This window comes from Larimichthys crocea, chromosome V (assembly GCF_000972845.2).
Source record: "Larimichthys crocea isolate SSNF chromosome V, L_crocea_2.0, whole genome shotgun sequence".
Taxonomy (NCBI): domain Eukaryota; kingdom Metazoa; phylum Chordata; class Actinopteri; family Sciaenidae; genus Larimichthys; species Larimichthys crocea.
The window spans coordinates 1,471,914-1,499,870 of record NC_040015.1 but is presented as its reverse complement, the minus strand read 5'-3'; the positions used below and the strand labels follow the sequence as shown (position 1 = coordinate 1,499,870).

General features: G+C 42.2%; 1 protein-coding gene across 2 annotated transcripts in view; it reads left to right on the top strand.

The window, feature by feature from the left end:
- The first annotated feature begins 158 nt into the window (after window positions 1-158).
- Window positions 159-27,957, top strand: part of enpep (glutamyl aminopeptidase) — a 45,574-nt gene continuing 17,775 nt past the window's right edge. Inside the window, exons 1-11 of one of the 2 annotated variants that reach the window (XM_019275862.2) lie at window positions 159-207; window positions 4,186-4,946; window positions 6,996-7,137; window positions 7,689-7,820; window positions 7,951-8,071; window positions 8,983-9,137; window positions 12,401-12,514; window positions 12,609-12,743; window positions 12,834-12,899; window positions 13,002-13,067; window positions 17,221-17,381. In XM_019275862.2, the coding sequence (XP_019131407.2) occupies window positions 4,318-4,946; window positions 6,996-7,137; window positions 7,689-7,820; window positions 7,951-8,071; window positions 8,983-9,137; window positions 12,401-12,514; window positions 12,609-12,743; window positions 12,834-12,899; window positions 13,002-13,067; window positions 17,221-17,381 (1,721 nt within the window). In that variant the 5' untranslated portion in view covers window positions 159-207; window positions 4,186-4,317. Of the gene's footprint in view, window positions 208-4,139; window positions 4,947-6,995; window positions 7,138-7,688; window positions 7,821-7,950; window positions 8,072-8,982; window positions 9,138-12,400; window positions 12,515-12,608; window positions 12,744-12,833; window positions 12,900-13,001; window positions 13,068-17,220; window positions 17,382-27,957 lie in introns of those variants that run through there. The other variant, XM_027278684.1, reaches the window with a different exon arrangement.

Genomic DNA, 27,957 nt, shown 5'->3' with positions numbered 1-27,957 from the left:
CTAGACTGACAAAGAACCTCAAGAACGTGCTTCACTTAGTGCACAAACTGGAACAGATAGCTCAGGACCACTTTAATAGGACACCCAGAGGACACGGTCATCTTTGAAAAGACATCAATGCCTTAATAAATCACTGTGGAAAAGTTATCAATTTTCAGGGAAATCTTTGCTGGAAATCTTTAACATCTCCTTCACGGCACATTCCGGGTAAGCTCACCTTTTTAACCTTTTTTTCTTTTTTTCACCTTTTTTCACTTTGGGGAAGTTGCTTTCTTTCTTTCTGAGAGTAAAATGAGAATATCAACTTTAATCTGTGTGGTGAATAGAGAGCTGGAGTCAGGACATGGTTACCCTAGCTTAGCATAAAAACTACAATTTGTGCAAACTACTAGCTTTGCGTTGTCTAAACCTAAAACAAAACCCCACCTAATAACACCTCCAAAGCTCACTAATTAACACATTGTATCTATGTACAGCTACAATTTGTGCAAACTGCTAGCTTGGTGCTGTCAAAAGTAAAAAAATATATATACCTAATAACACCTCCGAAAACTCAGCAGTCAACACATTGTATATATGTACAACAATAATTTGTGAGCTTATGAGCCTGAAACCATTTTCTGTCAGCACTTCTGTGGCACTGTGAATGAAGTTAAATGTTGTTATGTGAAAGGTGAGACTGTGACACACCCACAAAGAATTATCACTAACTCTGCAGTTCCCATCAGCTGTATGGAGCTAGCCTCATTCATCTTATGATTTATGATTTATGGTTATCATGTGACAGCCTGCAACTTTACTGTTTTGGTTCAGTTTCAGTAAACAGTGAACCTTCTGTACACAACCTGCTCAGCCCCAAACAGCAGGCAGACGAGACTAATTGTTAAAATATACTGACATAACATAACTGATGTTTAGGTCCCAAGATAAACTTCAACCCTGAAAATGTTTCCCTTTAGCCTGCCATCAAATCAAATCAAATCAAATCAAATCAAATCAGATTTTGTTTGTATAGCCCAAAGTCACAAAGTACATTTGCCTCAGAGGGCTTTACAATCTGTACAGGGAGTGACACCCTCTGTCCTTAGACCCTCGGTTCGAGTGAGGAAAAACTTGCCCACAAAAACCTTTAACAGGGAAAAAATGTGGAAGAAACCTCAGGAAGAGCCACAGAGGAGGGATCCCTCTCCCAGGACGGACAGACGTGCAATGGATGTCACGTCTACAGGACAAATCAACACAAACATATTGTACAATTACAATGACTGATAAAATGACAATGAGTTACAATGACTGATAAAATGACAATAAATTACAATGAATGATAAAGCAGGGGTAATTGCAACATCATCACTTTTTAAGACATTTCATGTCTTATCTCTCATGCAGATGTTTAGTAGAGATTGGGGATTAGGAGTGATAAAACCTATGTGTCTTATCTTTACAATAAAGATACAATAAGGTTAGAAGAGCCTGAAACCATTTTCAGATTTGCTCTGGGCTTGTTCAAAGATTGTTAAAGTGTTGATTATGTATAGACCCATTCAGAAACCAGGTAATGAACGAAGCAGTGGAGGAAGCAGCACTGCAGGTGCTGTGATGAAAAGGAGGTGTCAACAAGTTCATGAACAATCCACTTTTGTATAACTCATATTATAGTCCCAGTTTATATGAGATAAGCAAAGTTAATCAGTTACCCTTTCCTTTCCATTTCCTGGACAGAGGTACCATAAACTGGTCATACATTGGTGACATAGTGGCCACCTTACATGTGAATCACTTCATAAAGTAAGCACTAGATTTTATTCTTGTTAGCAGGTCTTTCGATTTCTTTTTTAGTTTATAGCATAGCTGTGAAAAAATGAAGCTGTTTTGCATCTGGTGCTTGTCAGCATCATCCATCACAATGTTGTTTGTCTCTCTGTTTCATGTAATGTTTAGTAGAGGTCAAGGATTATGAACTACAACATTTATGAGGGTCTTATCTCTGTGAAACTTACAAAGACAATAAAGGTACAATATGAGAAAACAGCTCAGGGTCCAGCTGGTTGCATAAACTTGTTCTGCTGAAACTCCTTTGAGTTTTAGCTTCTGTCGAAACAAAACTAAATGAAAGCATCACTGCAAGTTGCTACAATGGTCAAGAACCATAAATATAAGTTTGATAATAAATCTGCTATCTTTAAAAGCTTAATCTAACCTAGAATTATTGGGACTAAAATGTCATTGTTTTCATTGTCCTAAGAATGGCAGTCAGACAAGTCTGAAGGTGTTATCCGGTGTTGGTGGCATGAATGTTCAGGAGCCTCCACTACAGAAACTAGCAGAGGACGCTATTGAACAAACATCCGATCAGTGTGGAGTGAGGAAAAGGCTATTCATTTCAACAAATGTATTTAAAGACACAAAACAAACAAACACCGTGACCACCATATCCTGTGGATAGTGTTCTTTTGTTTAAGGTTTGACTGCACTGTAAAAAATTTTTTACAAAAAGTTAATTGATTGAAATTTTTATCAAGGTTTTCACTTTCACCCATAGACACACATTCACATGCCACAGCATTGGTCTTTCAATATTTTCCTCAAGAACACTTGAACAGGACTGGGAGAGCCCAGAATCAAACCAGCTACTCACTCTACCACCTGAGCCATGTCCTGCAATGCAATGCACTGAGATATAAAGTTGATTAATTAATTTTGTCATCAGTGGCATATTTGGTTGTTAATTTACAGATAATGTCTATAATTTTACATAGTTTTATACACAATTGAAAAAAAAAACCCAGAAAACGAGTAAAAGTTGTTTACCATGAATTACATTTTTTTTTCAGTGTGCTCTTGAATAAAGAATAACTCCACCAACTGTTTATCTCAACGTTCCCAGCTCTTAATATTCACAGTAGAAGAAGGAAAGCCATTTCCTTTTGAAGATTTTCTGGAAAGTTTAAGTTTTTTCTGCATGAGCACCCTAAACTGTTCCTGTTAGTCATGCAGCTACTATTTTAATTTAATTTCTCATCTCGGGGATGACGTGTATTTCCCAGTCTGTATACCTCTTTGTCTCTGTCGATTTTGGTGGATGGCTACGATACAGCCACTTCTGTGGAGAACAAGCGAGTCAGAGGTGAAACTGCGCATTGTGTTTAAAAAGCTGTTAGTGAGCACATGAGCAGATTTTTAAGTTTTAAGATTGGATATTTCTCTTTCAAATGCAGCCTGGGAACTGCAGTTGATTGTAGTTATATTCTGTACACTGGCTTATACTTTGACTTTTTATCAAAGATGCAGACATTTTCTAACACTGTTGACGATGATCAGGAAAGTTTCAGGTCCATCAGCCTTAAATTGCTCCAACTATCTCCTCAACTATCATTCAACAGGAGCGCAGGAGCCTGAAATAAATCCCATTTTGCAACTCTACTGTCTGAAATGTAAAAAATGTGAATGGTTCATCTTCTGGTACACATCAAGTACACAGTAAATGTTTTGTGTATTAGATTTTCACATTTTGTGTAAATGTGATGGTGGGCTAACGAAAGGCCAAAAGGTCAAGTCATTCAGGATTACTCTCTGGGGATCATGAATAACCTCCAGAAATGTGGACAAACGGACCACCTGCACATCATCGGCTTCAGCTGCTACTGAAACGAGAAGAAAACAAAGATTTTGATAGTTAATCCTGCTACTGTGGCACAATGCAGACATTGTATTTCTGTTCCCAAGTCACTCTGTTGCAATCACGATTATGCAATAGTAAGTGCAGGCCAAACAATAGACCCTCACTCCCTCCCCCCATGGATCCACTGTCAGCAGGACGGATTACACTGCATCCAACTCACTTTGAAATTTAAATCTGATAGAGATTCCAACACACACACACACACACACACACACACACACACACACACACACACACACACACACACACAAAGAGAGCGGTTCACAAAGTTTGCAGGCATTTACACAGAGAACAACATCATATAGCATTTCTGAGACACAACACACATACAAGTTGAACTTTGCTGCTGATTTACAGGCAGATTGTCAATGTTTAACAGGAGGAGGCGTGTTAACAGCGCTCAGGACAAAATAAATCTTTCACTCAGTGTGTGAGATTCTGTCCGCTGTCTGACAGATTTCCTCTTCTCACTTCTCCTCCTCTTTCTTCTCTCCACCCCTCAGCACCACAGAGGCAAGCCTTGGATCAGCTCACATAGCTAATCCAAATACTGTAGCCTGCAGCTCTGACTTCAGGTCAGCTTCAGAGCAGAAAGCTGTGTTTTAGTCCAGTGGAGTTTTGCAGGTTTGGAAGTCATGGTTGACAGCATGGAAATGGAGAAAGAACAGAAGCGTTACTGCATCCGCACTAAGCATGTAGTCATCATCTGTGTGACGGTGTTGGTGTGTTCTTTGGCACTCGGGGTCGGCCTTGGGGTGGGTCTCTCCAGTTCAGACACCACAACCTCCACCACTCCCAAACCCACACCACCCCCCACAGAAGAGCCCCCTCCGCCTGGCAGGGGGCCCTGCTTGCCTTCCACTGACTCCAGCGGGGAGTGGAACAATTTCCGTCTGCCTAACTACGTGAACCCGATCCATTATAACCTGCACCTGGAGCCGGACCTGGTCGATGACACCTACAGTGGCACTGTGGACATCCATGTGAAAGTCAACAAACCCACCCGCTACCTGTGGCTCCACATCAGGGAGACGTTTGTGAGCACCATGCCCAGGCTGAAGATGCTGAACAGTCAGAAGGAGGTGGCAGTGAAAAGCTGCTTTGAGTACAAACCTCAGCAGTATGTGGTGGTGGAGGCCACAGAGGAGCTGCCCGTCACCAGCCCAGAAGAGATGTACGTTCTCAGCTTGGACTTTCAGGGCTGGCTAAATGGCTCTGTGGTGGGATTCTACAGGGTGATCTACACCGAGAATGGAGTCACCAAGTAAGTTCTTTGATTTGATTCTGTCATAAGAAATATAAACAGGAAACAAAGCAGCATGTAGACAGAATACAGGTTCAGACTTTTAAAGAAATGCTGGAAACACTTTGACTTGATTCAGCAATTGATAAGAGAGATGGTAGAAAGACTGTACATATCTCATTCATGCGTTCATATAAACATTCATTGACTGATGGCATTGGCTGCCATACAAGGTGCCAACTCGTCATCATTCACACACCCCCATTTGGGGTTCAGTATCTTGCTCAAGAGCACTTTGACACTAAAGACTGGAGGAGCGAACCATCAATCATCTGATTAGTTGATGACTCTCTTTAGCCACAGCACTTCCCAGATATGGTTGAAAGATCTGGGAAAAGCTCATAAGTGGACAATAAGTCAAGAATTTTTCATCAAACTCTTTCAAGAAAAGTCAAGACTAAAAAAATATTAAAAAGAGGGATTTAACTATTTTAAGTCTGAATTTTCCTTACATTGTCCTTAAAGTATTTTAAGCTAAAAAAAAAAAGAATAAGAGCACACAGTGTACATGAAGCTCTGTAATGCTTCATGTAGTTTAATTATAATTTTACCAACAAATAAAATGTGCTGGATCTCTTTTACATCCTAATGCATATGATACATTTGGAAAATTTGCATCTTCACTAGGAGATACAATAATGTTTTTTAGGATTCAGTCTTTGGATGGTTGTAAATCTGTATCATTGTCCTTTAAAAAGCCCAATTACAACAATGTGATTGTACAGTTCAATCTCATTCTTTTTTAGTGAAGAAGTGGTGGAGGAGTTTTAAATCAGAGAGGAGCAACCCTGATTCCTACTCTCACTATATCACTATATTTTGAGATTCATAATTTTTCCTTCACAATGACAATGATTTAGGTCTTTGTTGGGGATTTTCAAATAGGGTTGAAAGACCCCAACAATTGACCAGCAAAGATCAGTCACCCTTAATGGTAGTGGAAGAGCTAGTATTGGCTAGTTGGAAAGTCTTAGGAGACCAGACATGTTTGGGTCGACTAATCCGAAGTAGTAAGTAAGCTTAAACTATTTTAAGTTTTATGAAAACAGGATTAAAATTCTAAAAACACATCAACACTAAGTGATAGGTGATATGGTCTTTGTAATATTTACTTACAGTATGTTAATAGTTTGGCAGCAGTATTGTAAACTAGCTGCAGACCAGAGAGAGTCATGCACAGTGTAGAGTCATATGTTGCACAGAACGTGCTGTTCTAATTTCTTTGTATATTGATCAGGTTTCACTAAATGGTGATGTCCATCAAATTAATAGGAAACACCAGCGTGGCAGCACATTCAGGTTTTTGGGACTATGTATACTTTTTGTCCAAATTTTTCCTTTCTCCATTTCTTCTGTCTTTCTTTCTTTCTTTCTTTCTGTGGCCTCTCTCTTCAGTTCATTTGTTTATAAGGATATGAATCATGGAGATGCTACGGCTGTGCTATGGATCAAATCATACCAGCTAAAGAGCTGTTACATGATCCATTTCTTTGAGCAAACTCCATCTACTCCATTTTACAGTGGAAGGCTCCAGGAAAAGCTTTAAGTTGACTTTGAGTTGGGATTGTTTTGTCAGGCTAAAGAACAACACTTTGCTGCTCCTGGTGGATTTCGTTTTGGGTAGATAATACTGAATTATGTTTTAGTTGAAGTGATACTCTGTACAGAATCTTTGACAAACACTCTGCAGCTGTAGAAAAAAGTTTGAAGTTGGTGCAGCTGGACTCAGCTTGGATACATGTCAGTTACAAGAGCTTCCAGTTGTGACAGATGTTTATACTGCAGAAAAAATGAGCAAAACATCCATAGAAAATTTCAAACCACTCCAGAGAGATAATTCCTGTATGTTCCAAACTGTTTTCTTTTTTTAATCGACTAAATACACAACCTCAACTATCAAACTATCTTACGTGCAGAGTATCTAAACAAGTGTTGGGGTCAAAAAAAAAACTATGGGAGGAAGATGTAAGGCACCAAACAATCTCAAACAATCTGTCATTTAATCACCAGAAAGATTGCTGCAACTGATCACGAACCAACAGATGCTCGCAAGTCCTTTCCCTGCTTTGATGAACCCAACAAGAAGGCTACCTACAATGTCTCCATTACGCATGATGCAAACTATGGAGCTCTGTCCAACATGCCACAAGAGGTACGACTAAAGTCTAAATTGTCCTCAGGTGTGAATGATAGTGTGAATAGTTGTTTTTTTTTCCTCAATGTGTCAACCTTGTGATCAATTTGTGATAAGGGTGTATACCTTTCTCACCTAGTGTCAGCTGAGATATGCTTTCAGACACCCTCAACCCTGAAGGAAAAGTGGTTATGGAAAATGGTTGGATGGATGGATGAAACCATATGATTCATCTACTAAACTCAACATCAGTCCCCAAAATTCACAACTCCACTAATGACAACTGATAATTAATGCTATGAATTCCTTGTATGCACAGAGTTACTTTACCAATGAAACTGTTTCCAATCCTGTTAGACTGCTTGTTGTAGGTAGAGCATAATTTCTCAAACTTTCCCATGGTTGAGAGAAACAGAACAAGGAGATGCCAGGCTTGGAGTGAACACTCTGAATACTAACAGCAGGGAAATCAATCTTGTACCTCTGTTTGGGGGCCAGGGGATCCACCCAGCTCCATAGTCTGAATGACATCCACATTAACCCATTAGCCTTTTTCTCTGCCTCTCCAGAACCAGGAAAACCTGCCTGGCAATAAAAAGAAGACCACCTTCGTCAAGTCCATTCCCATGAGTACCTACTTGGTATGTTTTGCTGTGCACAAGTTTGAATATCTGGAAAGAACTTCTGCCTCTGGTATTCCTGTGAGTTTGCCATTATGTGTCTTCACTTATATAAAAGTACTGATGAAAAGATTTGAACTTAACTACAATATCAGATTTGTACTGTAGACACATGCACTCTTGTGGGTTTTGTCTTCCTCTGCCTTCACAGTTGAGAATCTACGCCCAGCCAAGTCAGTTAGATACTGCTGAATACGCAGCTAACACAACCAAGATGATCTTTGACTACTTTGAGGAATATTTCAACATGACATACTCCATTTCAAAACTCGGTACGCTTTCATAATCGTGGCAACCTCTTATCACACCACAAGTAGGAAACCGACTACTAATACATACTACTATACTGTAAATATTACAATTATATATTAAGCATGTCTGATTTAATGTACTTTGTATGTTCCACATAGGGATCACAGTGAGTAACAGAGGCCCCTAGATGTTCCCAAACAAACTTTCTGTTGGGTTCTGTTATTTGATCATATGTACTCCCAAAGTTTGAACTATCCCACCCACCAAAGGAGATGTTCAAATTATATATGTACCTATTAATGTGCTGACTAGATATGAAACTTTGGAGGGTTATTAATCTACTGGGAGAGAAAAGATTAGCCTTTTCCCCTACCATACCTTTGCTCGCACATACACTAGCATCTGACCCTCAGAGGCACACACACTTTTCTAGATAGCTGGGTGTGAAACAATGAGGTGCACAGGGTGAGAGATGTCACACTGTTGCAAAACATTTGTTTGGGTTGTGTTATCATGGACCACAGAGTTCTGTAAAGTGTTCCTCAGAGGCACATTTATAAACACACATTTATTCATTTATGTGTAATAAATCCTGAATTTTCTTAGGCTAGCTAGGCTACAGATTTACGCTGAAGCCATTACTTACCGTTTTCACAAAGATGAGATCTAGAGAACAGAACCATGTGTATCCACAGCTTTTATAAATTAGACTGTATGCATGTATGCATATACACATTTCTGTCTTTGTGTGTACTCACAGTTCTATTTATGAATCTGGCCCAGGTGGTTCCTGAAAACTACTTTTTAAATATTATTTAATACAAGTAAGACATTTTCTGGGGATGAAGAATGCGCAATGCAGCAATATTACCAGTGCTCAAGGTATATGATAAACGTTACTTCTTGGATTCTCTGTGCTGTTTTGATCAAGATAAGATAGCCATCCCTGACTTTGGTACTGGTGCCATGGAGAACTGGGGCCTCATCACCTACCGGGAGACCAACCTGCTGTATGATGAGAACCAGTCATCCTCCTACAACAAGCAGCGAGTGGCCAGTGTTATTGCCCATGAACTGGTTCACCAGGTAACAGGCACTTACCCATTCCTTACTCACAAGCAGGACATGTTTTTTCACTTTGTTGTGTTGAATATATCTGGAACTTAACATATTTTAACATATCCAATTCATCCTACTTTACACTTCTATTTTACTATATTTCATGACCAAATATTGTCAGTCTATTACATTTAGGGGGTCCATTCATCAGAGACACCAAAGGAAATTTTTTCCACCAGCACATTTCCCAAGAGAGAATCTTAACACAAATACTGTTAAACAATGTTTAAACTTCCGAGTGAATCCAGATGTCCCCCATGGTGGTGACAAAATAATGAAAATACCATAGGTGTTTAGTTAGATTGAGATGTGGTGACTAGAAAGGAGACAGCATCTGCTTCACATCATGTTTGTACTCAAATCATACAGTGACCCATCATGTCCTGTGTCCATTGTCATCAAGCAAGACACACCTTCCATCAGGATAGAACTGTTTCAGCAATGCATAAAAGTGATCACTGAGAACAACTAAGTATTGATCTGCAGAGCTCCCAGATCCCCTATCTGTAGGGGCCAAGCATTCAGGTGTTCTGGTATACAACAAACATGCACCCCACTACTTGTCAAGAACATGGTGATGGATGACTCATCTGACTTTGTGATCACCATAACAGGAACCAGACCACTCTATAGACCCGTGTCATTGGTTTTTACACCACTGAACCTTTAAATGTGTGTTCATTTTTGTAATGAGGGCTTTATGCACTGCAGCTTGACAGTCATACATGTCCACTCCATTTGAAGTGGACTGAAGCAAGATACTGAATGCCAAATTACCCCTGATATTAGCCCTGATGGCTGTACTGTGAATGTATGTGTGTGTGGGTGAACTTAGCATCATCGTGAGCACTATGGATAGGAAGCGCTGTATGACTCCTGATAAGCAGTTCACACCTTGCATGGCAGCTTCTGCCATCAGTGTACGGGTTTGTGTGAATAAGTGAATGTGCCATGTGTTGTAAAAGCCCAATGATTGGTCAGTAGATCAGAAAGGTACATTTACAGGTCCTCTATCTATGTGATTGTTGGGGGACTGTTTTTGCTGACAGGTTGATCATGTCCTGTATTTGCTTTCTCAGTCACCTGATGAAGAGTTGCAGGTTTCTCCTTTAATTTGTCACCCATCTGTATGTACATTTTTTAGTAATAAGTGTTAATTCTTTCACTTCTTGCAGAGACATAATCCAAGTTACTTTAGAAATAACTCAGAGGTGGGGCGGTGTATAGCTCAGTCGGTAGAGCAGCCGCTCCATATGCGAAGGTTTACTGCGGAGGCCCTTGTTTGAATCCCGACCTGTGTGGCCCCTTCCTGCATGTTGTTCCCCACATTTCCTGTTACTCTTCAGCTGTCTATCAAATAAAGCAAAGGCCAAGAAACTATAATAACTCAGAGGTGAGGAAGCTCACTTTGACCAATTCATTTATATCCAGATAAACTGCTAATAATGTGTGAAGATATGAATGAAACAGTCCCCACATTAAGCAGATTATTGTCTCTCTTTGTATGCTGATGACAATCAGTTGTGTGTATAGTGCATGCAACTTAGATGAGCAGAGTGTTTCTAATAATAATACACACAATAAAGGCAAAAGAACATCACTGTGGAGAATGACTCCAGTGAACTTTAACCCAAAGTGTTTTAACAAAGTCAGTGAGACCTTATTTCCCACATGGATAGAAAGAAATGTCAGCACAAAGAGTTGCCAGTTCTGGATTGTAAATGTTTAAAATCCTTGTTTGCTATTGTCTTTTTATGATAATCTGGAGGCCTTTCCTTCCAAGTTAGAAACTGTTTTACTATGATGGGAGATAAGAGGCCTTGAGGCAATAAGTATTCTATAATGTTTTATGAACTGTTCAAAGTAACAGCTATGGAAAAAGGAATGTTAAGTGTTTAATTCTGAATATGATGATGTAGAAATAGTGCTCTTAAGTTTTTATGAGGCCATCTTCTTACTTCTGAATAAACCTTTACAGAGTCTAATACTCTACAGACTGTTAGGCAGGATTGCCTAAGTGCAGAGATGTATAAAGTACTGGAGTAAAGGAGTGGAGTAGAAGTACTATATCAAAAAAACTGACTTGAGTAGAAGTAGAAGTGTTCTTTAAATACCATACTTAAGTGAAAGTATTCAAAATGTTTTGTACTTAAGTATTGCAAGTAGAAGTAAATGTAAAAAAACGCTACTCAAGAACTGAAAGTAAAAGTGCAAGTAAAAGTACAAGTACTGTTGTTTATATTATTTCAAATATGTATTGAGGCACAACTTCTAATGTTACTGTGTTACAATGTTCACGGTAGAGCTCTATGATTTCCCATGGTCTGTGAATGCGTCTGAATGAATGCGAGAGCGAGGGGGCGGGGGAGCAGGTGAGATAGCGCGCGCCTGGGTCCTTCAGGTGTATAAAGTACGGCGCAAGAGCGAGGTTAATGTGTGAGACCGGGACTGTTATGTTGTTGTTTTTTTGGCGTGGTTACGGCCGACAGTAACCGAGTCCTGGAACCAAACCGTTTAGCAATAAATGCAGGTTTGTTCAATATCGCCTTGTCATTCATCACGCGTCCGACTGGACGCTACAATAGTAATGAGTAACGATTCAGCACATGAAAAATGTATCGGAGTAAAAGTATTAAATTCATCAAAAATATGTAGTGCAGTAAAAGTGGAAGTTGGGGAAAAAAATACTACTCCAAAAAAGTACAGATACTGCATTTTAGCACTTAAGTACAGTACTTAAGTAGTTCCACTTCGTTACTATACATCTCTGCTAAAGTGGGCAACTGTCCCTCAGAGGCCCTGTTAGCCCAAGTTTGTCCTGGTTTGTGATCAGCACTGGTTCTGGCTACATTTGCACCCTGGGTGCACTGGGAATTTTTGCTTTTATGAATTTCGAATTTTTCTAATTTTTCTAATTCTTATCATTCAATTTGTAAAAACTATTTAAAAAAAATGATGCTAACATATATTTTACAATTTACAATACAATTTCTATTTATGATGATTCCCCTTTACACCATATGTCACTGAACTCTGTAAACATCTTTAGAAACACGATGGAAGCAGATTACAAAGATGCAAAGAATTTTGAATCCTTGAATCACAAGGCAGTTATGCCCTATATCTTATTTTTAATTTAAAGGTCCCATGGCAGGTTAATTAGTCCTAACAAATCTAATTTAATTTCCTTTGTTTGGATCGTCAACACTCATGTCATTGGTGTTTTTCAGTGGTTTGGTAACATCGTGACTATGGACTGGTGGGATGACCTCTGGCTTAATGAGGGCTTCGCCAGTTTCTTTGAGTACATTGGTGTGGAGAAAGCTGAACCTTCTTGGGGCATGGTGAGTTCTTCATAACAAAGATGCACCAAACTATAAGTTTCATTAACCAGACATTTTGAGGAGACTTGCCTTGTGTCCTCCTGTGTGTTTACAGCGAGACATCATGATTATCAGTGATGTGCTTCCTGTCATGGTGGATGACGCCCTCCTTTCCTCTCACCCGATCATTGTTGATGTGTCAACCCCAGCAGAGATCACCTCTGTGTTCGACACCATCTCATACAGCAAGGTACAACTAGAAAAACTCGCACATAAAAGGCTTGATTCAAGGTTTCTCCTGAAAACTAATTGTAATGAGAATAATCCAACTTTTACCCAGGGAGCATCCATTCTCAGAATGCTAGAGGACTGGATGGGTAAAGACATGTTCAGAGATGGCTGTCGAGTAAGTCAGCAGCATCATGACAGATATTTGATGGTGGATGTAGCTCTTTTGATTAATGATATTTGATTAGTTTTTTTTTCTTCTTCTTTCTTCTTTCACCAGCAATATTTGAAAGACTACTACTTCATGAACGCCAAGACTGCCAACTTCTGGGAATCTCTTGCCAGTGTATATTTCAACTTTATTGGTTTATTGGTTTTATCCATTTAATTTCTGTACAAGAGCAGATTCACACCCATTTATCAAAGGAAAGGTTCAATATTTTGGGAAAAGAATGCTTATTTACTTTCTTTCTTCTGTGAAGAAGTACTTGTATCTTTGGCATTAGTTACAGGCGTGGTTAAAATGCTAGGTGTGTTGTAAACAATGACAGCTACTAAAGAGGTTAGCATAGATGCTGCTACTATCAGTTTTTATCACAACTGGAGTAAATTTCTTCACTGAGAGAAGAGCAAAGAATGACACTGAAGGATTTTTGGAAAAGATGTTTTACTCTTCTTCGGTAAGGGTTTGACTACTTCATATGGTTCTTTGATCTGAGTGATTAAAGTTCTTCTCTGATAGCTGGTATAATTGAGACAAACCACACGATGAAGTCAGGTTACAAGGATACCAAACTTGGAAACCTTTACTGTTTACTTACTGTGTTTGAAGTTGTGAATACACAACTGATACAAGTCCTCCAGTGTTCGTTGTGGATAGCTAGTCTACGACAGGATGTGTCTGCAGCTTAGAGTTCGTCCGCACACCATAGGCGCGAAGAGCCAACTGTAGTCGGAGGTACAGAAAGTGAGATGTCATTGGCAGATTAAAAAGAGAACACAATGTCTGGAAGCTAAGCATACCTCCTGGGTCAAATACATCTCTGAGATTGTACACTCCCTTCGAGGACCATGATGCTGATTCAAACGGCTTATTCCCTGAGATAATATTTTTGTTTCCCACACAGTGGAGTATTCAGATGCCATTTCCAATTCCCCCCCAGACTCTTCTCAACCACCTTGAAATTTCATATTGAATTTGTAATAACAAGCCCGAAGTGTAACATGCATTGGTTGATAGTTAGTCCAGAAAATAAGACCCCTTCGAGTTTGTATGGAAGCACTAGCACTTAATCTAGCACTAGTACTATATCTCTCCAGGTTACCTGAGAAGAGCGGTCAAGCGATATCTTAAGAGGGTGTAGCTGAAAGGCCTGATGGTACCTCCTAAAATTTGGGAAGGCCAGCCCACCCTCTCGCTTTGATTGCTGGTGGAGAGTAGAGGGTTTAATTTTAGGATGCCCACTATTTCAGATATATTTTCGTAGCAGGGAGTCAACTCTCTTCCGATATCCAGCCGGAGGAGGGAGCGGAATCATCATGCTAACAAAGTTGAAGCAAAGCAACATGTTTATTTTGACGGAGGCAATCCTTTTTTGCAGTATGGCTGGTAATTTAGTGCACACAGTTATGTCATGTTCCACCTCTTTAAAAATGTTTTCATGATTCGTTTTTTACTCTATTATGCAGTGAGGGCTGAATCTGGATGCCCAAGTACGTGATCTCTGTTTTAATGGGAATATCATAAGGCAAAACTACTGCTTTTGCAGGTTCATTTAGGTGCATCAGAGCTGACTTCCAGTTGATCTTATAGCCAGACAATATCCTGAACTATTCAAAAGTGGCCAACAGGGTATTGACTTTTCGATATCTCATAAGTAGATAAGTACATCATCAGTAAAGGCCGATATGGTATACATGCTGTTTAGTTTTATGAGTTTCGTGTGTTAGGCGTTGGATATTGTCTGCTACTAGATGCCCTTTCATGAAGCCAGTCTGATCCTTATGAATTAGTTTGTCCATGTATCTCCAAACGTAATGCCAGCACCTTAGAGTACAGCTCCTTGTCTGAGTCAGTTAACGAATATCGGTCTGTAATTGGAGCAATCAGTTTTGTCTTTCCCTTTTTTAGGGATTAGCGAAATCAGGGCAACGTTAGTGTGAGCAGGGAAAGGGCATTTTCAACCGGATCGACCCCAACAAAACTGGCCCCAAAATATCCCAGAAGTTTAGCAAGAGCTCTGGCGGTATGGCGTCTGGGCCCAACGATTTCCCTTTATTTGTTATCCTAAGTGCGGTCTCCAGCTCCTTTAAGGATATGGGACGACCCAGATCTGTTGCTTCCTGTTCCCCTAACGTGGGCAAATCTAGACTGCTCAGAAATTGCTTACATTTCTCTGAGTCAAAATCAAGCGTTGATTTGTACAACGACGACATTTATCTCTTTTGGGTCAGATGTAAATTTATTATTAGCCGTTTTGGTGGTATTGATTGATGCTCTGGATTCACTTTGCTTCACTTCAGCGCCAATAACCTGCTTGGTTAAGAGCAACTGATGCTGACCACTGGGTGTTGCAAACCGACAGGGTGGATCTATCTAAATTGAGGTCGGACACTACGTTCATATCCCCTCCCACAATCAGCTCATAATCTAATAAAGACAGCAGGTCCTTGGCAAGTTCAGGAAAAAAAAAGAGGGTCAAAAACTGCTGGTGCGTATACAGATACAAAGACTACTTTCTTTCCATATATGGATGTACATAAATATGCTATGCGACCTGATCTCCCTTCATTGATCTTTTCCACCTCTAAGGCCAAGCTCCTTTTGGTCAAGAGTTAGAACTCCCAGATTCTGAAACTACGACTTTATATTGCATATTTTGAATGCGTGATACATCCTCCGCCCACAGGTGTGTTTCTTAAATAAATGCTGCATCTACATTCTTGCGACGGAGTAAGTCTAAGCATTTCACTCTTTTAACTTCTGCATTTAGACCCCGGACATTATAGCTCAATATAGATAGCTTAACAATTATTGAAATTGGTACCTATTGCTCCAGGTGTGACAATAAAAGGTGTAACCCTGATGAATCCGAATCGTGGTGGATATCTGTGCTCAAATACACCAGCTGGTCGACCCTGATATCATCCGTGCTGATCCGAAATGTCCGACTGCTCCATGTCGTCCTCCTTCAGTTTCGAAGCATCCCCTAAGCCGATGCTGAACAGTTGGCGGCGTGATGGCGGCCCCTCACCAGTTTCCTTTCTCAGGAACTGTGTGGCCTCACGCGAGAAGGTGCGTTGTTCCCTGTTGATCGTCATTCTCAGGGTGGCCGGGTAGGGTGGCTCGTACAGCTCCTTCATCACCTCTCCATATACCTTCCTCCTCTCGTTCGTGAATACGCTGTAATCCGCATAGAACTGTATTGTCCTCCCGGCGTCCTGTATGGGAGCCTTGTTCCTCGCCTCGCGGGCCCCTTGCAGGATGGTGTTGCGGTCCTGGTACATGAGCACTTTGAATATCATGGTAGCCTGGCGGTTGTTCTTGATATTACGGATCCTATGGGCGTGCTCTATTTGAATCTTGGCATCGCCGAGCAAGGGGATCCATTTTGGCAGCATGTCTTGTTGGAAGTCGATTGCATCCCCTCTCTCTCTGCTGGTCACGATCCCCATAATTCTCACGTTGTTCCACCGGTCCTGGTCCTCCAGTGCAGCAACTTTCAGCTGCAGGTGTTGTTACTCACTTCCCTTTTCATGGCTCTCGTCTCAGCTTGTACACGATCCACTTTTGCAACCAGTCCCTTGACCATTTCCATGTGGGCTTCCACTTTCCTCTCCAAGCTTTCTACAGAGTTTCTCATTTCGTCGATAGCTCCCTGAACAGCCTGTGTCACCGCTGCTTCCAGGCTATCTAGTTGTCTGGGTAGCTCGATAGCCAAGCTAATGCTACCAGCAATGTTAGCATCCATGCCAACGCCCTCTGACTGCTTGCATTTCTCTGAAGCGGTTTTGGCTGCGGAACTGCCCAGTTTCTTCTCCCCCACATTTTCTACAACTTTACCGATTCAGGAAATAACTTTATCAAATGTGTAACCTGACTAAACATCAAAATTGAGGGATAGTTAGTAGGAGCACTAGTGTCCTTCGAACATTGCGACTGCAGGTCACTTCCGGTCCCCCTCTGCAAATTACTGATGTTCTATAACAAACTGCTTCAGCGTATAACCCCTCCTTAAAACACAACTTGTTATCTCTGTGTACGGGAGAGTATGAGCTTAGAGCTATAGGTAGTTAGTTAGCTATAGGTAGTTATACTTTTAAATCCAGACTAGCTTGGATTACAGAGGGCACAAGACTGATTTCCATCTGAACATCTCACTCTCAGAAAAAAACGCAAGCAAACAAATAAGCATATTTACCAAAATGTTGAAATATTGCTTTGAGCTTTTTCTGTGACTTTTTCTTAACAGCAGTCAATTTCTTCACTCTTTGCTCAGGTGAGTGGTTTGCCAGTTGCAGAGGTAATGGATACATGGACCAAACAGATGGGTTATCCTGTGCTGCACCTGACTGTCTCAGAGATGGATGCCAAGCTGAACCAAAAGCGTTTTCTGCTGGATCCTGAAGCCAATGCCACACAGCCTCCTTCACCTTTTGGGTGAGTGATACAAATAAAAAAAAAAGCCCTCATTCAAACATTAAATTCTAAAGGCTGACTAAACCGGATAAGGATGGCGCTGTCCTATTGTGGCATCATTACTTATCAAACTTCAAAACACCAAAAGGTCCCAAAAGAGCAACAACACTCTTTGGCGGTGTTTGTAGAACAAACTTATCATGAGGTCATTTCTAATGAACACAGTTTCATCTGATATACAACATTCAGTGTATATCATATCATATCATATCATAAACCACATTGTAGCACCAAACATCAGACAAACTTAGTGACTCCTGTGAACATAGTAAAACTGTTTTACTATGATGGAAGATAAGATAAGAGGCCTTGAGGCAGTCAATAAACTTTTATGAACTGGTCAAAGTTACAATGATGGAATGAGGGATTAGTAGTGTTGAATATGATAAATACAATGATGTAAAAATAGCTACAGCTGGCAAGTTTTTATAGGGCCACCTTCTTACGTCTGAACAGTTAACCTTTACAGCAGTGGTCTCCAACCTTTTTAAGCCCAAGATCCCTGACCTCCACCTCGGTGAAAGGCAAGATCTACCTATTGAAGCACTGAAAGAAAAAGACATCCCAGATTGTACTTCCAGTGTGTATTATTATTATTATTATTATTATTATTATTATTATTATTAAAATAGAACTGTAATTGTGTTTTAACAAAATTCTCAGTCAGTGTAAATAAGCTCAGTGCAGTTATGTACTATCTTGTGCATCATCACTTTTCACATTGCCATCAGATGCCAAAACTGGCATGTTACTCTCCCAGTGAGATGGCTGTGACTGAATACTGTCTGTGAGTGCTTTGTAGTTTGGCTCATAGCTACAGACAGCTAGTCTGAGACAGTCTGTTAGGTGTTTGTCAGTAAGGCGGCTCCTGTACTTTGATTTAATTATTTTCATCTGTGAAAACGCCATTTCACAGAGGTAAGTGGATCCAAAGTAGACACTCACTCTTAGTGCACATGAGGTGAGGAGAGGGAACTTCTCCCTGCTGACAATTCCCCAAAAGTTACTGTCCCCTGATCTTACTTTCAGCTCAATGTCATTTTGCAAATCAACCATCTCCATGTCAACCCCACTAGGCAGAGCAAATACCTGCTGAAATTTGGCTGCTACTTGTTCCACATCAGTGGTCAGGAATGGGTTTAGGACCAATGCAGCAACATCTTCCATGACGTCCAATTCACCAAAATGCCGACTGAACTCTGCTGCCACTTTGTCCAGGTGAACAGTACCACTCAGGGTGAAAAGCGTCCTTGTCACCAATGGCCTGTGACATCTCCAGGTTGGGAAAGTGTGTCAGCCTCCCGTTTTTCAGCTGTGCATTCCAAACACCTGGCCTTGAACACATCTACTGCGCTTATCATGTGGGGTAGGTGTCGGTCTTTTCCGTCACGTCTGTCAGAACCCCCCGGTCCAAGCAGCCACTGATCATCTGGCAGTTCCTCATGCTCCTCGTTCCTTGTCTCCAGAAAAGTCTTTATCTCGGGCAGCAAATCAACAAATCGCTGCAGCACTTTGTCGCGTCTCAACCACCGGACATCAGCATGGAGGAGTAGGTCTCCATACGCGTCATCGAGCTTATCCAATAACACCTTGAATAAGCGGTTGTTACGACCATATATAAGGGTATGAAAAGAAGTAAAATAAAACCAAATTTTAAGGTTATTAAACAAAAGGTATTTTATTAAATGAAAGTTATTAAACAAACAAACAAATATAACAAAAGGAGAACTCTAAACAGAGCCTATATTATCTACCTAGAAAACCAAAACGAGTAAGAAAAACCTCACTAACTAAGTCTAACACTAAATACCAAAAAACGCATCAAAACCAGCACTCCTAAACTAATGGGTCTAACAGAAAATCTCCTCATGAGTAATCAGTAAATATCTCTAAACTAATTACCTGCCCAGTCCCAGACGAAATCTTCACCAACTTACACTTTCGAAGCACGATTTTTAACAAGACGAAACGAGGCAAGCTCATAACACCATGAAGCCACCAAGATGCTCTGGCGGCTGCTGTTTAAATGGCCCTTTTGGGCCCCGCGGATTGGTCGGCCGGGAGAGGATGCGGAGGATTACGCAGCCAATCCCAATCCCAGCAGCTTGGAGTTTGGCGCCGTCAGGATCCAACCCCTCACCAGCAACCGCAGACCTGAATTTGCATGAGGAAAAGACACCACACACATATGCACTGGGGCGAAGCGGCGGCAGCCTTAACACGGTGCTGAAGCGCTTTTGCTCTAATCGAGTTGATCAGTTTGACCACCAGAGTCATAACATGAGAGAAGTTCACAACCTTCCCCGCCAAAGCCTGCTGGTGAATGACACAGTGGTAATTCACGAAGTCGGGAAAGTCGTGGTCATTACGGCACAGCGCAATAAATCCAGAGCACACACTGCACATCGCAGGGGCCCCATCAGTGGTAATTGCCACCAGTTTTTGAAATCGGGATGTCGTTATCGTGGACATATTTTTTAAACGTGTGGTAAATATCCTCACCTCTGTTTCTCTCTTTTAAGTGCAAAAGAGTGAGGAGATTCTCTTTTGTTGTAGAGTCCGGGAATGCCATCCTGACAAATACAACAAGCTAAGCTGTGTCCATTACATCCAGGGATTCATCAAACTGTAGAGAAAAATATTCACAAGTCTTTTAGCACTTGTTGATCCATGTCCTCTGACATTTCCTCGACCCTCCTCGCCACTGTACTAGGGCCAAGCTGGACACTGCGGAGCATGGTTTTAACGTCGTCTTTGTTTTTCAAGCCGTTGAAAACCATCTCTGCAGTTATGGCCATTGCCTCCTTGAATAAATCGCCATCTGTAAAAGGCTTCTTGTGTTTAGCCAAAAGGTGACTAATACGGAATGAAGCTTCAGTTGCAGGTTTATTTTTAACAGCTGGTTTTGTGAAAAGCGAATGCTGGGCCTTCAACCCCGCTTTCAGCTCAGCAACTTTCCTAGCGCGGATTGTGCTCTTGGCGGGGAAAATCCTCTTCCCATACCTCATGGAAATGACACGTTTTCGACTTCTTTCTTGGAGCCTCCGCCATGCCAGCTGACAACATTACCATCTATCAGCTATCACCTGCTAGTGCCATAAAATGTCATTTTGCAAGAGTTAATGTGCCCGTAGATCTTATTGGTCAATTTAATGCCACCTGTTCCGCTAGATTTTTCTTTTTTTTTATGCACTGTTATATCATGATAACGACTAATTATCTCGTTATCTCGATATAACAAAGATTGTTTTCTTGTGATAACAAATTAATCAATAATGTGTTCATCTTGATTTCAACCTACAAGAGCTGCCACGAACAGCTTCCATAGCTTACCAGTATGTCACACTTTACGTTAGTTTGTTTACTTGACTGGAAGCTTTTCATGGCAGCTCTTGTAGGTTAAAATCAAGACGCATAAAAAAGTGCATAAAAAAAGAAAAATCCATGGCCTTTCTCGGCATTCGTAAAATAGAGAGAAAGAGAGGCCATAATGTATTTGTGTAATTATTTTTCTATTATGTTTGGGATCTACAAGGAATGTTTCAAAGATCGCGATCGACTGGTTGGAGACCACTGCTTTACAGTATAGAGTGAAACAGTCCAAGAGTCCCTCTTGGTCAAAATGTGTTCTGTCTGGTTTGTTATATTTTAATTCAGTCTAATTAAATCAATGTGTTCATCCACAGCAGGGCGTTAAAAAGTGCATCTTGTTATAATATTATGCACAGTAGAGTAGTATAGTCTTGCAGAGGGGGCCTGTCTACTGCAGATGTCATGTCTTGTCTAGTCTAGATATCTGCATATGAATCCAAAATCCATAGGTCAGGATCTAAAATTTTGGCAATTTGTGGTTTTCATATGTAGTCTAAGTACAATAGTATTCACCAATCATGTCTGTTACGATCATTTTTTAAGAAGAACCTTTGAATAAGGAGGACTGGATTCAGAGTATCAGTATCAGTATTCAGAGTAGTTTTACGACTTTGACCTTTGACCCGGAAAGGGGGGGGGTATTGGCTGTGCTAAAGGGGGTGGTACGCATGCGCATACCCCCAGCCTGCCCCCTGTACTGCTATTGGCTGTGCAGCCAATAGCACACACACACACACACACACACACACACAGACATTGCAATAAATGGAGTTTTAGAATTAAAGTTCTGGGAATGGACATGTGCGCACACAGATAAGACCCCAAATGTTGTAAAAAAAAAAAAATTATAATAATAAAATTTGTAAAACAACCAATGAGAGAAAGGAGGTGTGGTAAAAACACTTTGTACGATTCCTTTAAAACGGGTGTGCGTCCGAGAATGACTCAAAACCATCTTGGTGAAAAAAGAAACTCATCATGCCGCTGAAAAGATCTACTCCCGACAGAGACAATGATGTTTCTGACTCGAGCAACGAAGAAATGCAGAATTTACAGCAGAAGACAGTCATCACAGCTCTGATATGTGAGACGCCTGTTACAATCTTTCAAGAATCAGGATTGAAAGCAGCTGATGCTCCAAAGAAGAGTGTAGTCTATCTGTGTCGACTGCAAGCGCCCCCATGCGATTCTCTGCATGGGGAATGGTCTCTGGAGCCGTACGGAGTGCAAGGCTATTGGGGCTATGTGTTCAAGTATGAAACGAGTGAGCTTTGGCTGTATCAGAGGAATGAGGGTGAAACAGTGGGGCCTCTGTCTGCTGTAGGGATGCTGAGTTCCAATGACTGGGCAGTGCTGAGACTGGTGATTCCAAATCACTCTGCCCTAATCAGCCACACCGAGCATCCCCAGGATCAGGAAGGCACTGTAACCGCTAAACAACCCAGATTGGAGGCCGAGACCCTTTCAAAGCGGTCTGGCAATCGAAAACCTGTCAATCCGGTCGCTGGTTCTTACGAGCCACTCTCCAGACATCCGGAGAGAGAGGAGCTACGGAGCACTTTGTCTTGGAGAGTTTTAATTCAGACTGCGGCGTATTCCAGACACTGCTAGATCTGCCGGGATCCTCTCATCCGGCAGCTGTTCCGACACAGAAACGGACGACACGGACATGGACGGGGAGTCTCAACGCCCCTCCTGCTCCTCCCCCGACTTATTGACACCTCCGCCTTCACTGGAAATCCAATCCTGTAAAGAGCGAAGACATGGCTGACGAGATGGACGGGGTGGCGTCTTTGGCTTTCTTCAATGCTGTGAAGGCAGCCGTCATTCATCTGCTCAACATCACCCTTCACAAGTTTCGATGCGAGCAGTGCTACGGATGTCAGATCAACCACCAAAGCCAGAGACAGCACCCGTGTGTGGAAAATGTGAAAGATGAATACTACCAGATCAACTTTCACGGGATAATGAAGATGCTTTTCACCCCTTACTTCATTCCTTCCATCCGTCTCCTGACTGTGCGCAATATCCGAGAGGACGACGCCAGAGTCAAAGCCGTGGCACAGACTCTATTACACGAGCTCAGATCCGCGAGGAACATCCAGGATTCCATCGGCAGCATGTACGACGAGCTGATTGGCCAGGACATACTCAAAATTGGAGAACTGAAGCTGGTGACGGATGGCTGGGGAAGCGAATAAGTTTGTTCTCTTGTTTCTGATTGTTTATTAATCATGGGTAATTATTGGAGAAAACTTGTAACCTGTGTAGAAGAGAGGATGATCATTACCCATCTGATACAGGATCTTTGCAACAGAGTTTCAACAGATAGAGACGCTGTCACAATACCGGATGAAATCAGACGACTAAGCAACATTATGGACAGAGTTCGTTCTCACACCGGACATACAGCTTGGGAAGTCATGGTGCGGTGTGCGAGCGCATCTGATTTGTCAGAGACCTTTGAAAAAATTGTGAATGGCGATACAGACCACACACACGGCCCCTAAGCGACCTATTATCACAACACCTGTCTATTGTAACACCATGTACCAACCCTAGTCTCGTGGCGTGGATAGCATTAACTTTTCATTGCGACTACAACCGTATGACGCACATATATCAGTGGAAGGAAAAAAGATTGCATAAATTCTTCATAGATGATCAGACATCGTGTGCTTATTCAGGTTTATTAAAGATAGTCATTTTTTTTTCAACCAATATTGTACACGTAGACACCACCTCTAATGGCTATTTTTTCTTTTTGTGTTAGGTATTTCTTCCATACTCTCCGTTATGCCTTAGCCAGCCCCAAAACACCACTGATGTCTTCCCTCTTACACACATACAACCCTCTCACCACGACAATATCACGACGCCCCTTCCAGACTGTGGTGCAGCAACATCACCCCCACTGTAACACACACCCCATCCTCCACGCACGCACCCCAGACCTGACCACCGCGCACACCCACGACACCCCACCCGCCCACGACCCGGCCACACGACACACCACTCGGCCGCACACTATTTTGATAAAGAGTGTATACAACCCGGATCGGCTAGTTTTGGATGTGTAGACCGACTGCATAGGGGTGTGCAGGATGACAATGAGGAAGAAAAGTAAACGTGGAAAAAGTTAAAGATTTTTACAAAAGCAAGACATCTCACTCTTGCATAAACCAGCCAGAAACCTTTCACAACCAGCACGAAGTTTTTGGTCCTAGCGCCCTGTTACATATACATTACATCACTAATTAGACTTGCATTTTTTAGCCAAGACAGTGTCTCTCTTCACCAGCGACCCCTTCCAATTGCAGGAGGACCTAAGCTACAAGGTGTCAAGATGCAACCTGAGTAGGCAGGGAAGCCATTCTGGAAACAGAAAGGTTTTTACAAGTTTCTTAAAGAGGTAGAAACCGGATGTGGGCTGTTTTTTTCTTGTAAGGCCGTTGTCATTCACACAACGCGACCACAGAGAAGAGTTAGGGGGGTGGGGGGAGTGACATCGCATTTCGCGACGGAGTCGAGTGGTACAAACCTCGACGCGTGTATGACGCGTAGCGTAGCGCCTGTGTCGGGACGTGAGCCTTAGTACGACCTGAGATAGGGAGGGGCAGATCCTGGATGGTTGTCGGCTAGCGTCAGCGCCTTTGTGTTTAGTTCTGGCCAGCTACGGCAGCCAGTGCAGGTCGCTGGAACAGCGGGGGTGACATGTGACCTTGGTGATTGAAAACCAGTCGTGCTGCGGCATTCTGGACCATTTGCAAAGGTTTGATCGCGCAAGCAGGTAGGCAGCCAAGGCGAGTTGCAGTAATCGAGGGGAGCTGACTGTAGCCTGAATCAGGAGCTGAGCTTTAAAACCAATTTCAAGCAGATTTTGTGATATGCAAGCCCTGGCGGAACCCCAACGACGGGTTTAAATATTATTAACGGTCATAGATGTATTTTCAAAACAAAAGCATACATGCATGTTTAAAGAGAAAAATGCAGACGACGGTGGTGAAGGCCTTTGTTTTCAATCTTCAAAGACAGTCAGATCCCTGAAAAGTTACCAATGGATGCTGGTAAAGAGTTTTCAACAAGAGTTTTTGTATGCTTTGATGAGAAGAAGCACAACTTGTACAATTTGCCACAGCAAGGCGATCTGAAGGCCCTCTGTTATTGAGAGGTTTAACCGTAGTTAAAAAATCGAATGTGGGAATTTTACGGCTCAACAACACGAGGCGATACCCCTCGACGTTTTACAGGATTGTTGTGAAAAGCTACAATCACAGTTTTCATAATAGTAATATAAAATGGGGCCTATGCCAGGTGACCTCAGAATGCCTCTCAAGTGTTTCAAATCTGTACGGCCGTTCCTACCACACCGTGATGCGGTGAATAAGAATTTTAAAAAGGTGTGATTTGTCAGATTATCCAGGTCAGAGGGCGTTTGTAAAAAATATGAAACAGAGTGGTACTGTACGCAGTGTTACGGTGGAGGCCGCCATTACTCCCGATTACTCCCCTCTCCTGTACAACTCAGTTTGACGCGATTGTATCTGAGGGCCCTTTACGAGGCAGAGTTGCAAAGTAAAAATGTCTAAAGACAGGACGTATACGTAGAAGAATATTGAAACGACTACCCTCAAGGTGAAAAAACAGGTTTTGTGTGCATTGGAAAAACTGGCCCGGCAAATCCAATAGCTGGGTCAAGGCTCCGGATCTGAAAAAATTAAAAGCCACGCTCCAACGACCGGACCGATCATACCGTCGGATATGGCGAACAACGCAGGATCAGTTACTTACCTTCCAACGCTAGTAAAGACGTGTTTTAAAAACACACCCAGTAATCATTACACCGGTAGACTTAGCCAGGCTATCGAACTGAAAAGAGAGATGGGAGGTGGGTGGTTGTGCGAAATCATTTATCCTACACCGTGGTATACTGTTTTACTCAGGATAACGCTCTATATCGAACTAATGGGAATCTCGGATGAACCTGTAATTCGGCAGGGGAAGATTATCCTAATCCTACAAAGCCGGAGAGCTACTCCATTCAAAAGTTTAGTGGGGCGGGATTTATAAGCCGAAAGGACCTCCGGATCAAATCTTGACCGAAACTCATAAAAGATGACCCCATGCCGAGGCTGCTTTGTTTTATTATACACGTGCCAAGTGCATCGATTTCAAAGGCAGCGGTCGGTACAAAATCAGAGCGCAAGCCCCCTTGGCCTACATGCTGGGTCTTAACCTGGGTGAGTGGTGGACCCTCTCTCCCCGTTCGGCTACATACCCGTGCGATCTCAAAAGAGGTATTTATAACCTCTTTATTTACACAGACATCATTCAGTATCAACCGATCGGTGACAGCTACTCGCCTTTGCTGAGCGTGGTGAATGTTAAAGGTGGTTTCGGAGACGTGCTGAGTCTCAGGTACAATACGGTGCATTACGTGCGCATGTCTAAAAGTTACATTAAAACGATTCATACAGAGATTAAAACGGATCGCAACCGGTGTGTGGACTTTGTCTACGGGAAGGCTATTTTGAAACTTCACTTTAAACCAGCCGCGGCTCAGCATCCTGTATAAAAATAAATAAAAAACATGGTACAGGTACGTTTTTATGGAGCACCGGTCATGTACGGTCAGGGTATAGGCTCCATCTCCTCAAGATAGTTTCGTTTTGTCTCTCCTCTGGTGAAAAAAGGCTTTGCCATCGCCAAGCCGCACCTCAAATCGGCCGCGACCAACATCGCCTCTGATGTGATAAAAACTGAGGTGGGGAGTATGACCAATCGACAGAATCAGGAGGGATCCGGAGGGATTATAGTTTTATCGCATAGACAAAGGAGGAGGCCTGGATTTATTTTCAGCCCCCATGACGCAGCTGTCTATCGAAGATAAGGTCTACACTGAAGGGGGCCACATTGAGTTCTTTATTCCCGGAGATGGTGAAAAGTATTTGGATTTGAACGATACCTTGTTGCATCTCCGCCTGAAAATCACCAACGCCGACGGTACAGAGCTGGCGAATGACGCCGCTGTGGGCCTGATCAATTACCTTCTGAATACTATTTTTAGTCAGTGTGATGTTATTCTGGGGGATAGATTAATTTCACAGTCTAGCGCTACGAACCCATACAGAGCCATGATCGAAACCCTACTCAATTACTCTGAAGATATGCTCAAGAGTCAATTCAGCGCGGGTCTTTTTTATAAAGACCAACAACGGTCCTAACCGCGGACTTAACAGCAGCCTTCTCCGCCAATTCCCAGGAAGTACACCTATTTGGCTCCCTCCATGGGGACCTCCATGAGAATCAAGTTGACCCGAGCCAGCGACGCCTTTTGCTTCATGGGAGCTCGCACTTCTGTTTTCCGCCTGAAAATACTAGGCGCCTCGCTGTTTGTTAAAAAAGTGACAGTCTCCCCCGCGATCCGTCTGGGTCACGCAGCAGCTCTGCTGAGGGGTAACGCGCTGTACCCCCTGTCGCGCGTCAATGTAAAAACCTACTCCATACCTGCAAATTCCAGGATATGTAACCAGGAGAACCTCTTTCTGGGTGCTATGCCCAAATACGTGGTGCTGGGTATGGTACACCACGAAGCTTTCACAGGACGAAGAGACCTGTCGCCCTTCAATTTTACCCACAACAACGTAGAATATCTGGCCCTCTGTCAGGATGGCAGACAGGTTCCGGCTAAGGCTTTCCAGCCCCAGTTTAATCAAGGCAGCTCAGTCAGAGAGTTTTACAACATGTTTATCGCCACCGGAAGACACCTGAAAGATCTACCTCTGAGCATCAACCGTGAGGAATTTAACAACGGATACTCTCTGTTTGTGTTTAATCTCACCCCGGGTGATGACAACGATGCTCTGTCCCCTGTTTCCAGCGGGAATTTAAGATTGGAAATGAGATTCAGAGTAGCCTTACCACACACCACCACTCTGATCGTCTACGCCTGTTACGATTCCATTCTGGAAATTAACTCTAAAAGACAGGTGCTGGTGGATTATTATTTAAAAAAATCAAAACATGAATAATCATGAACTGGAAAATCTTTTGCATCGTCTCCTAGGAGATGTATTCTGTGGCGTGTGGGCTTCTGATCAGCTGCCGTTACTGACGCGTTCCTTTGACACCCCAGTCTACTTTATAGTCAACACACACCCTGCGC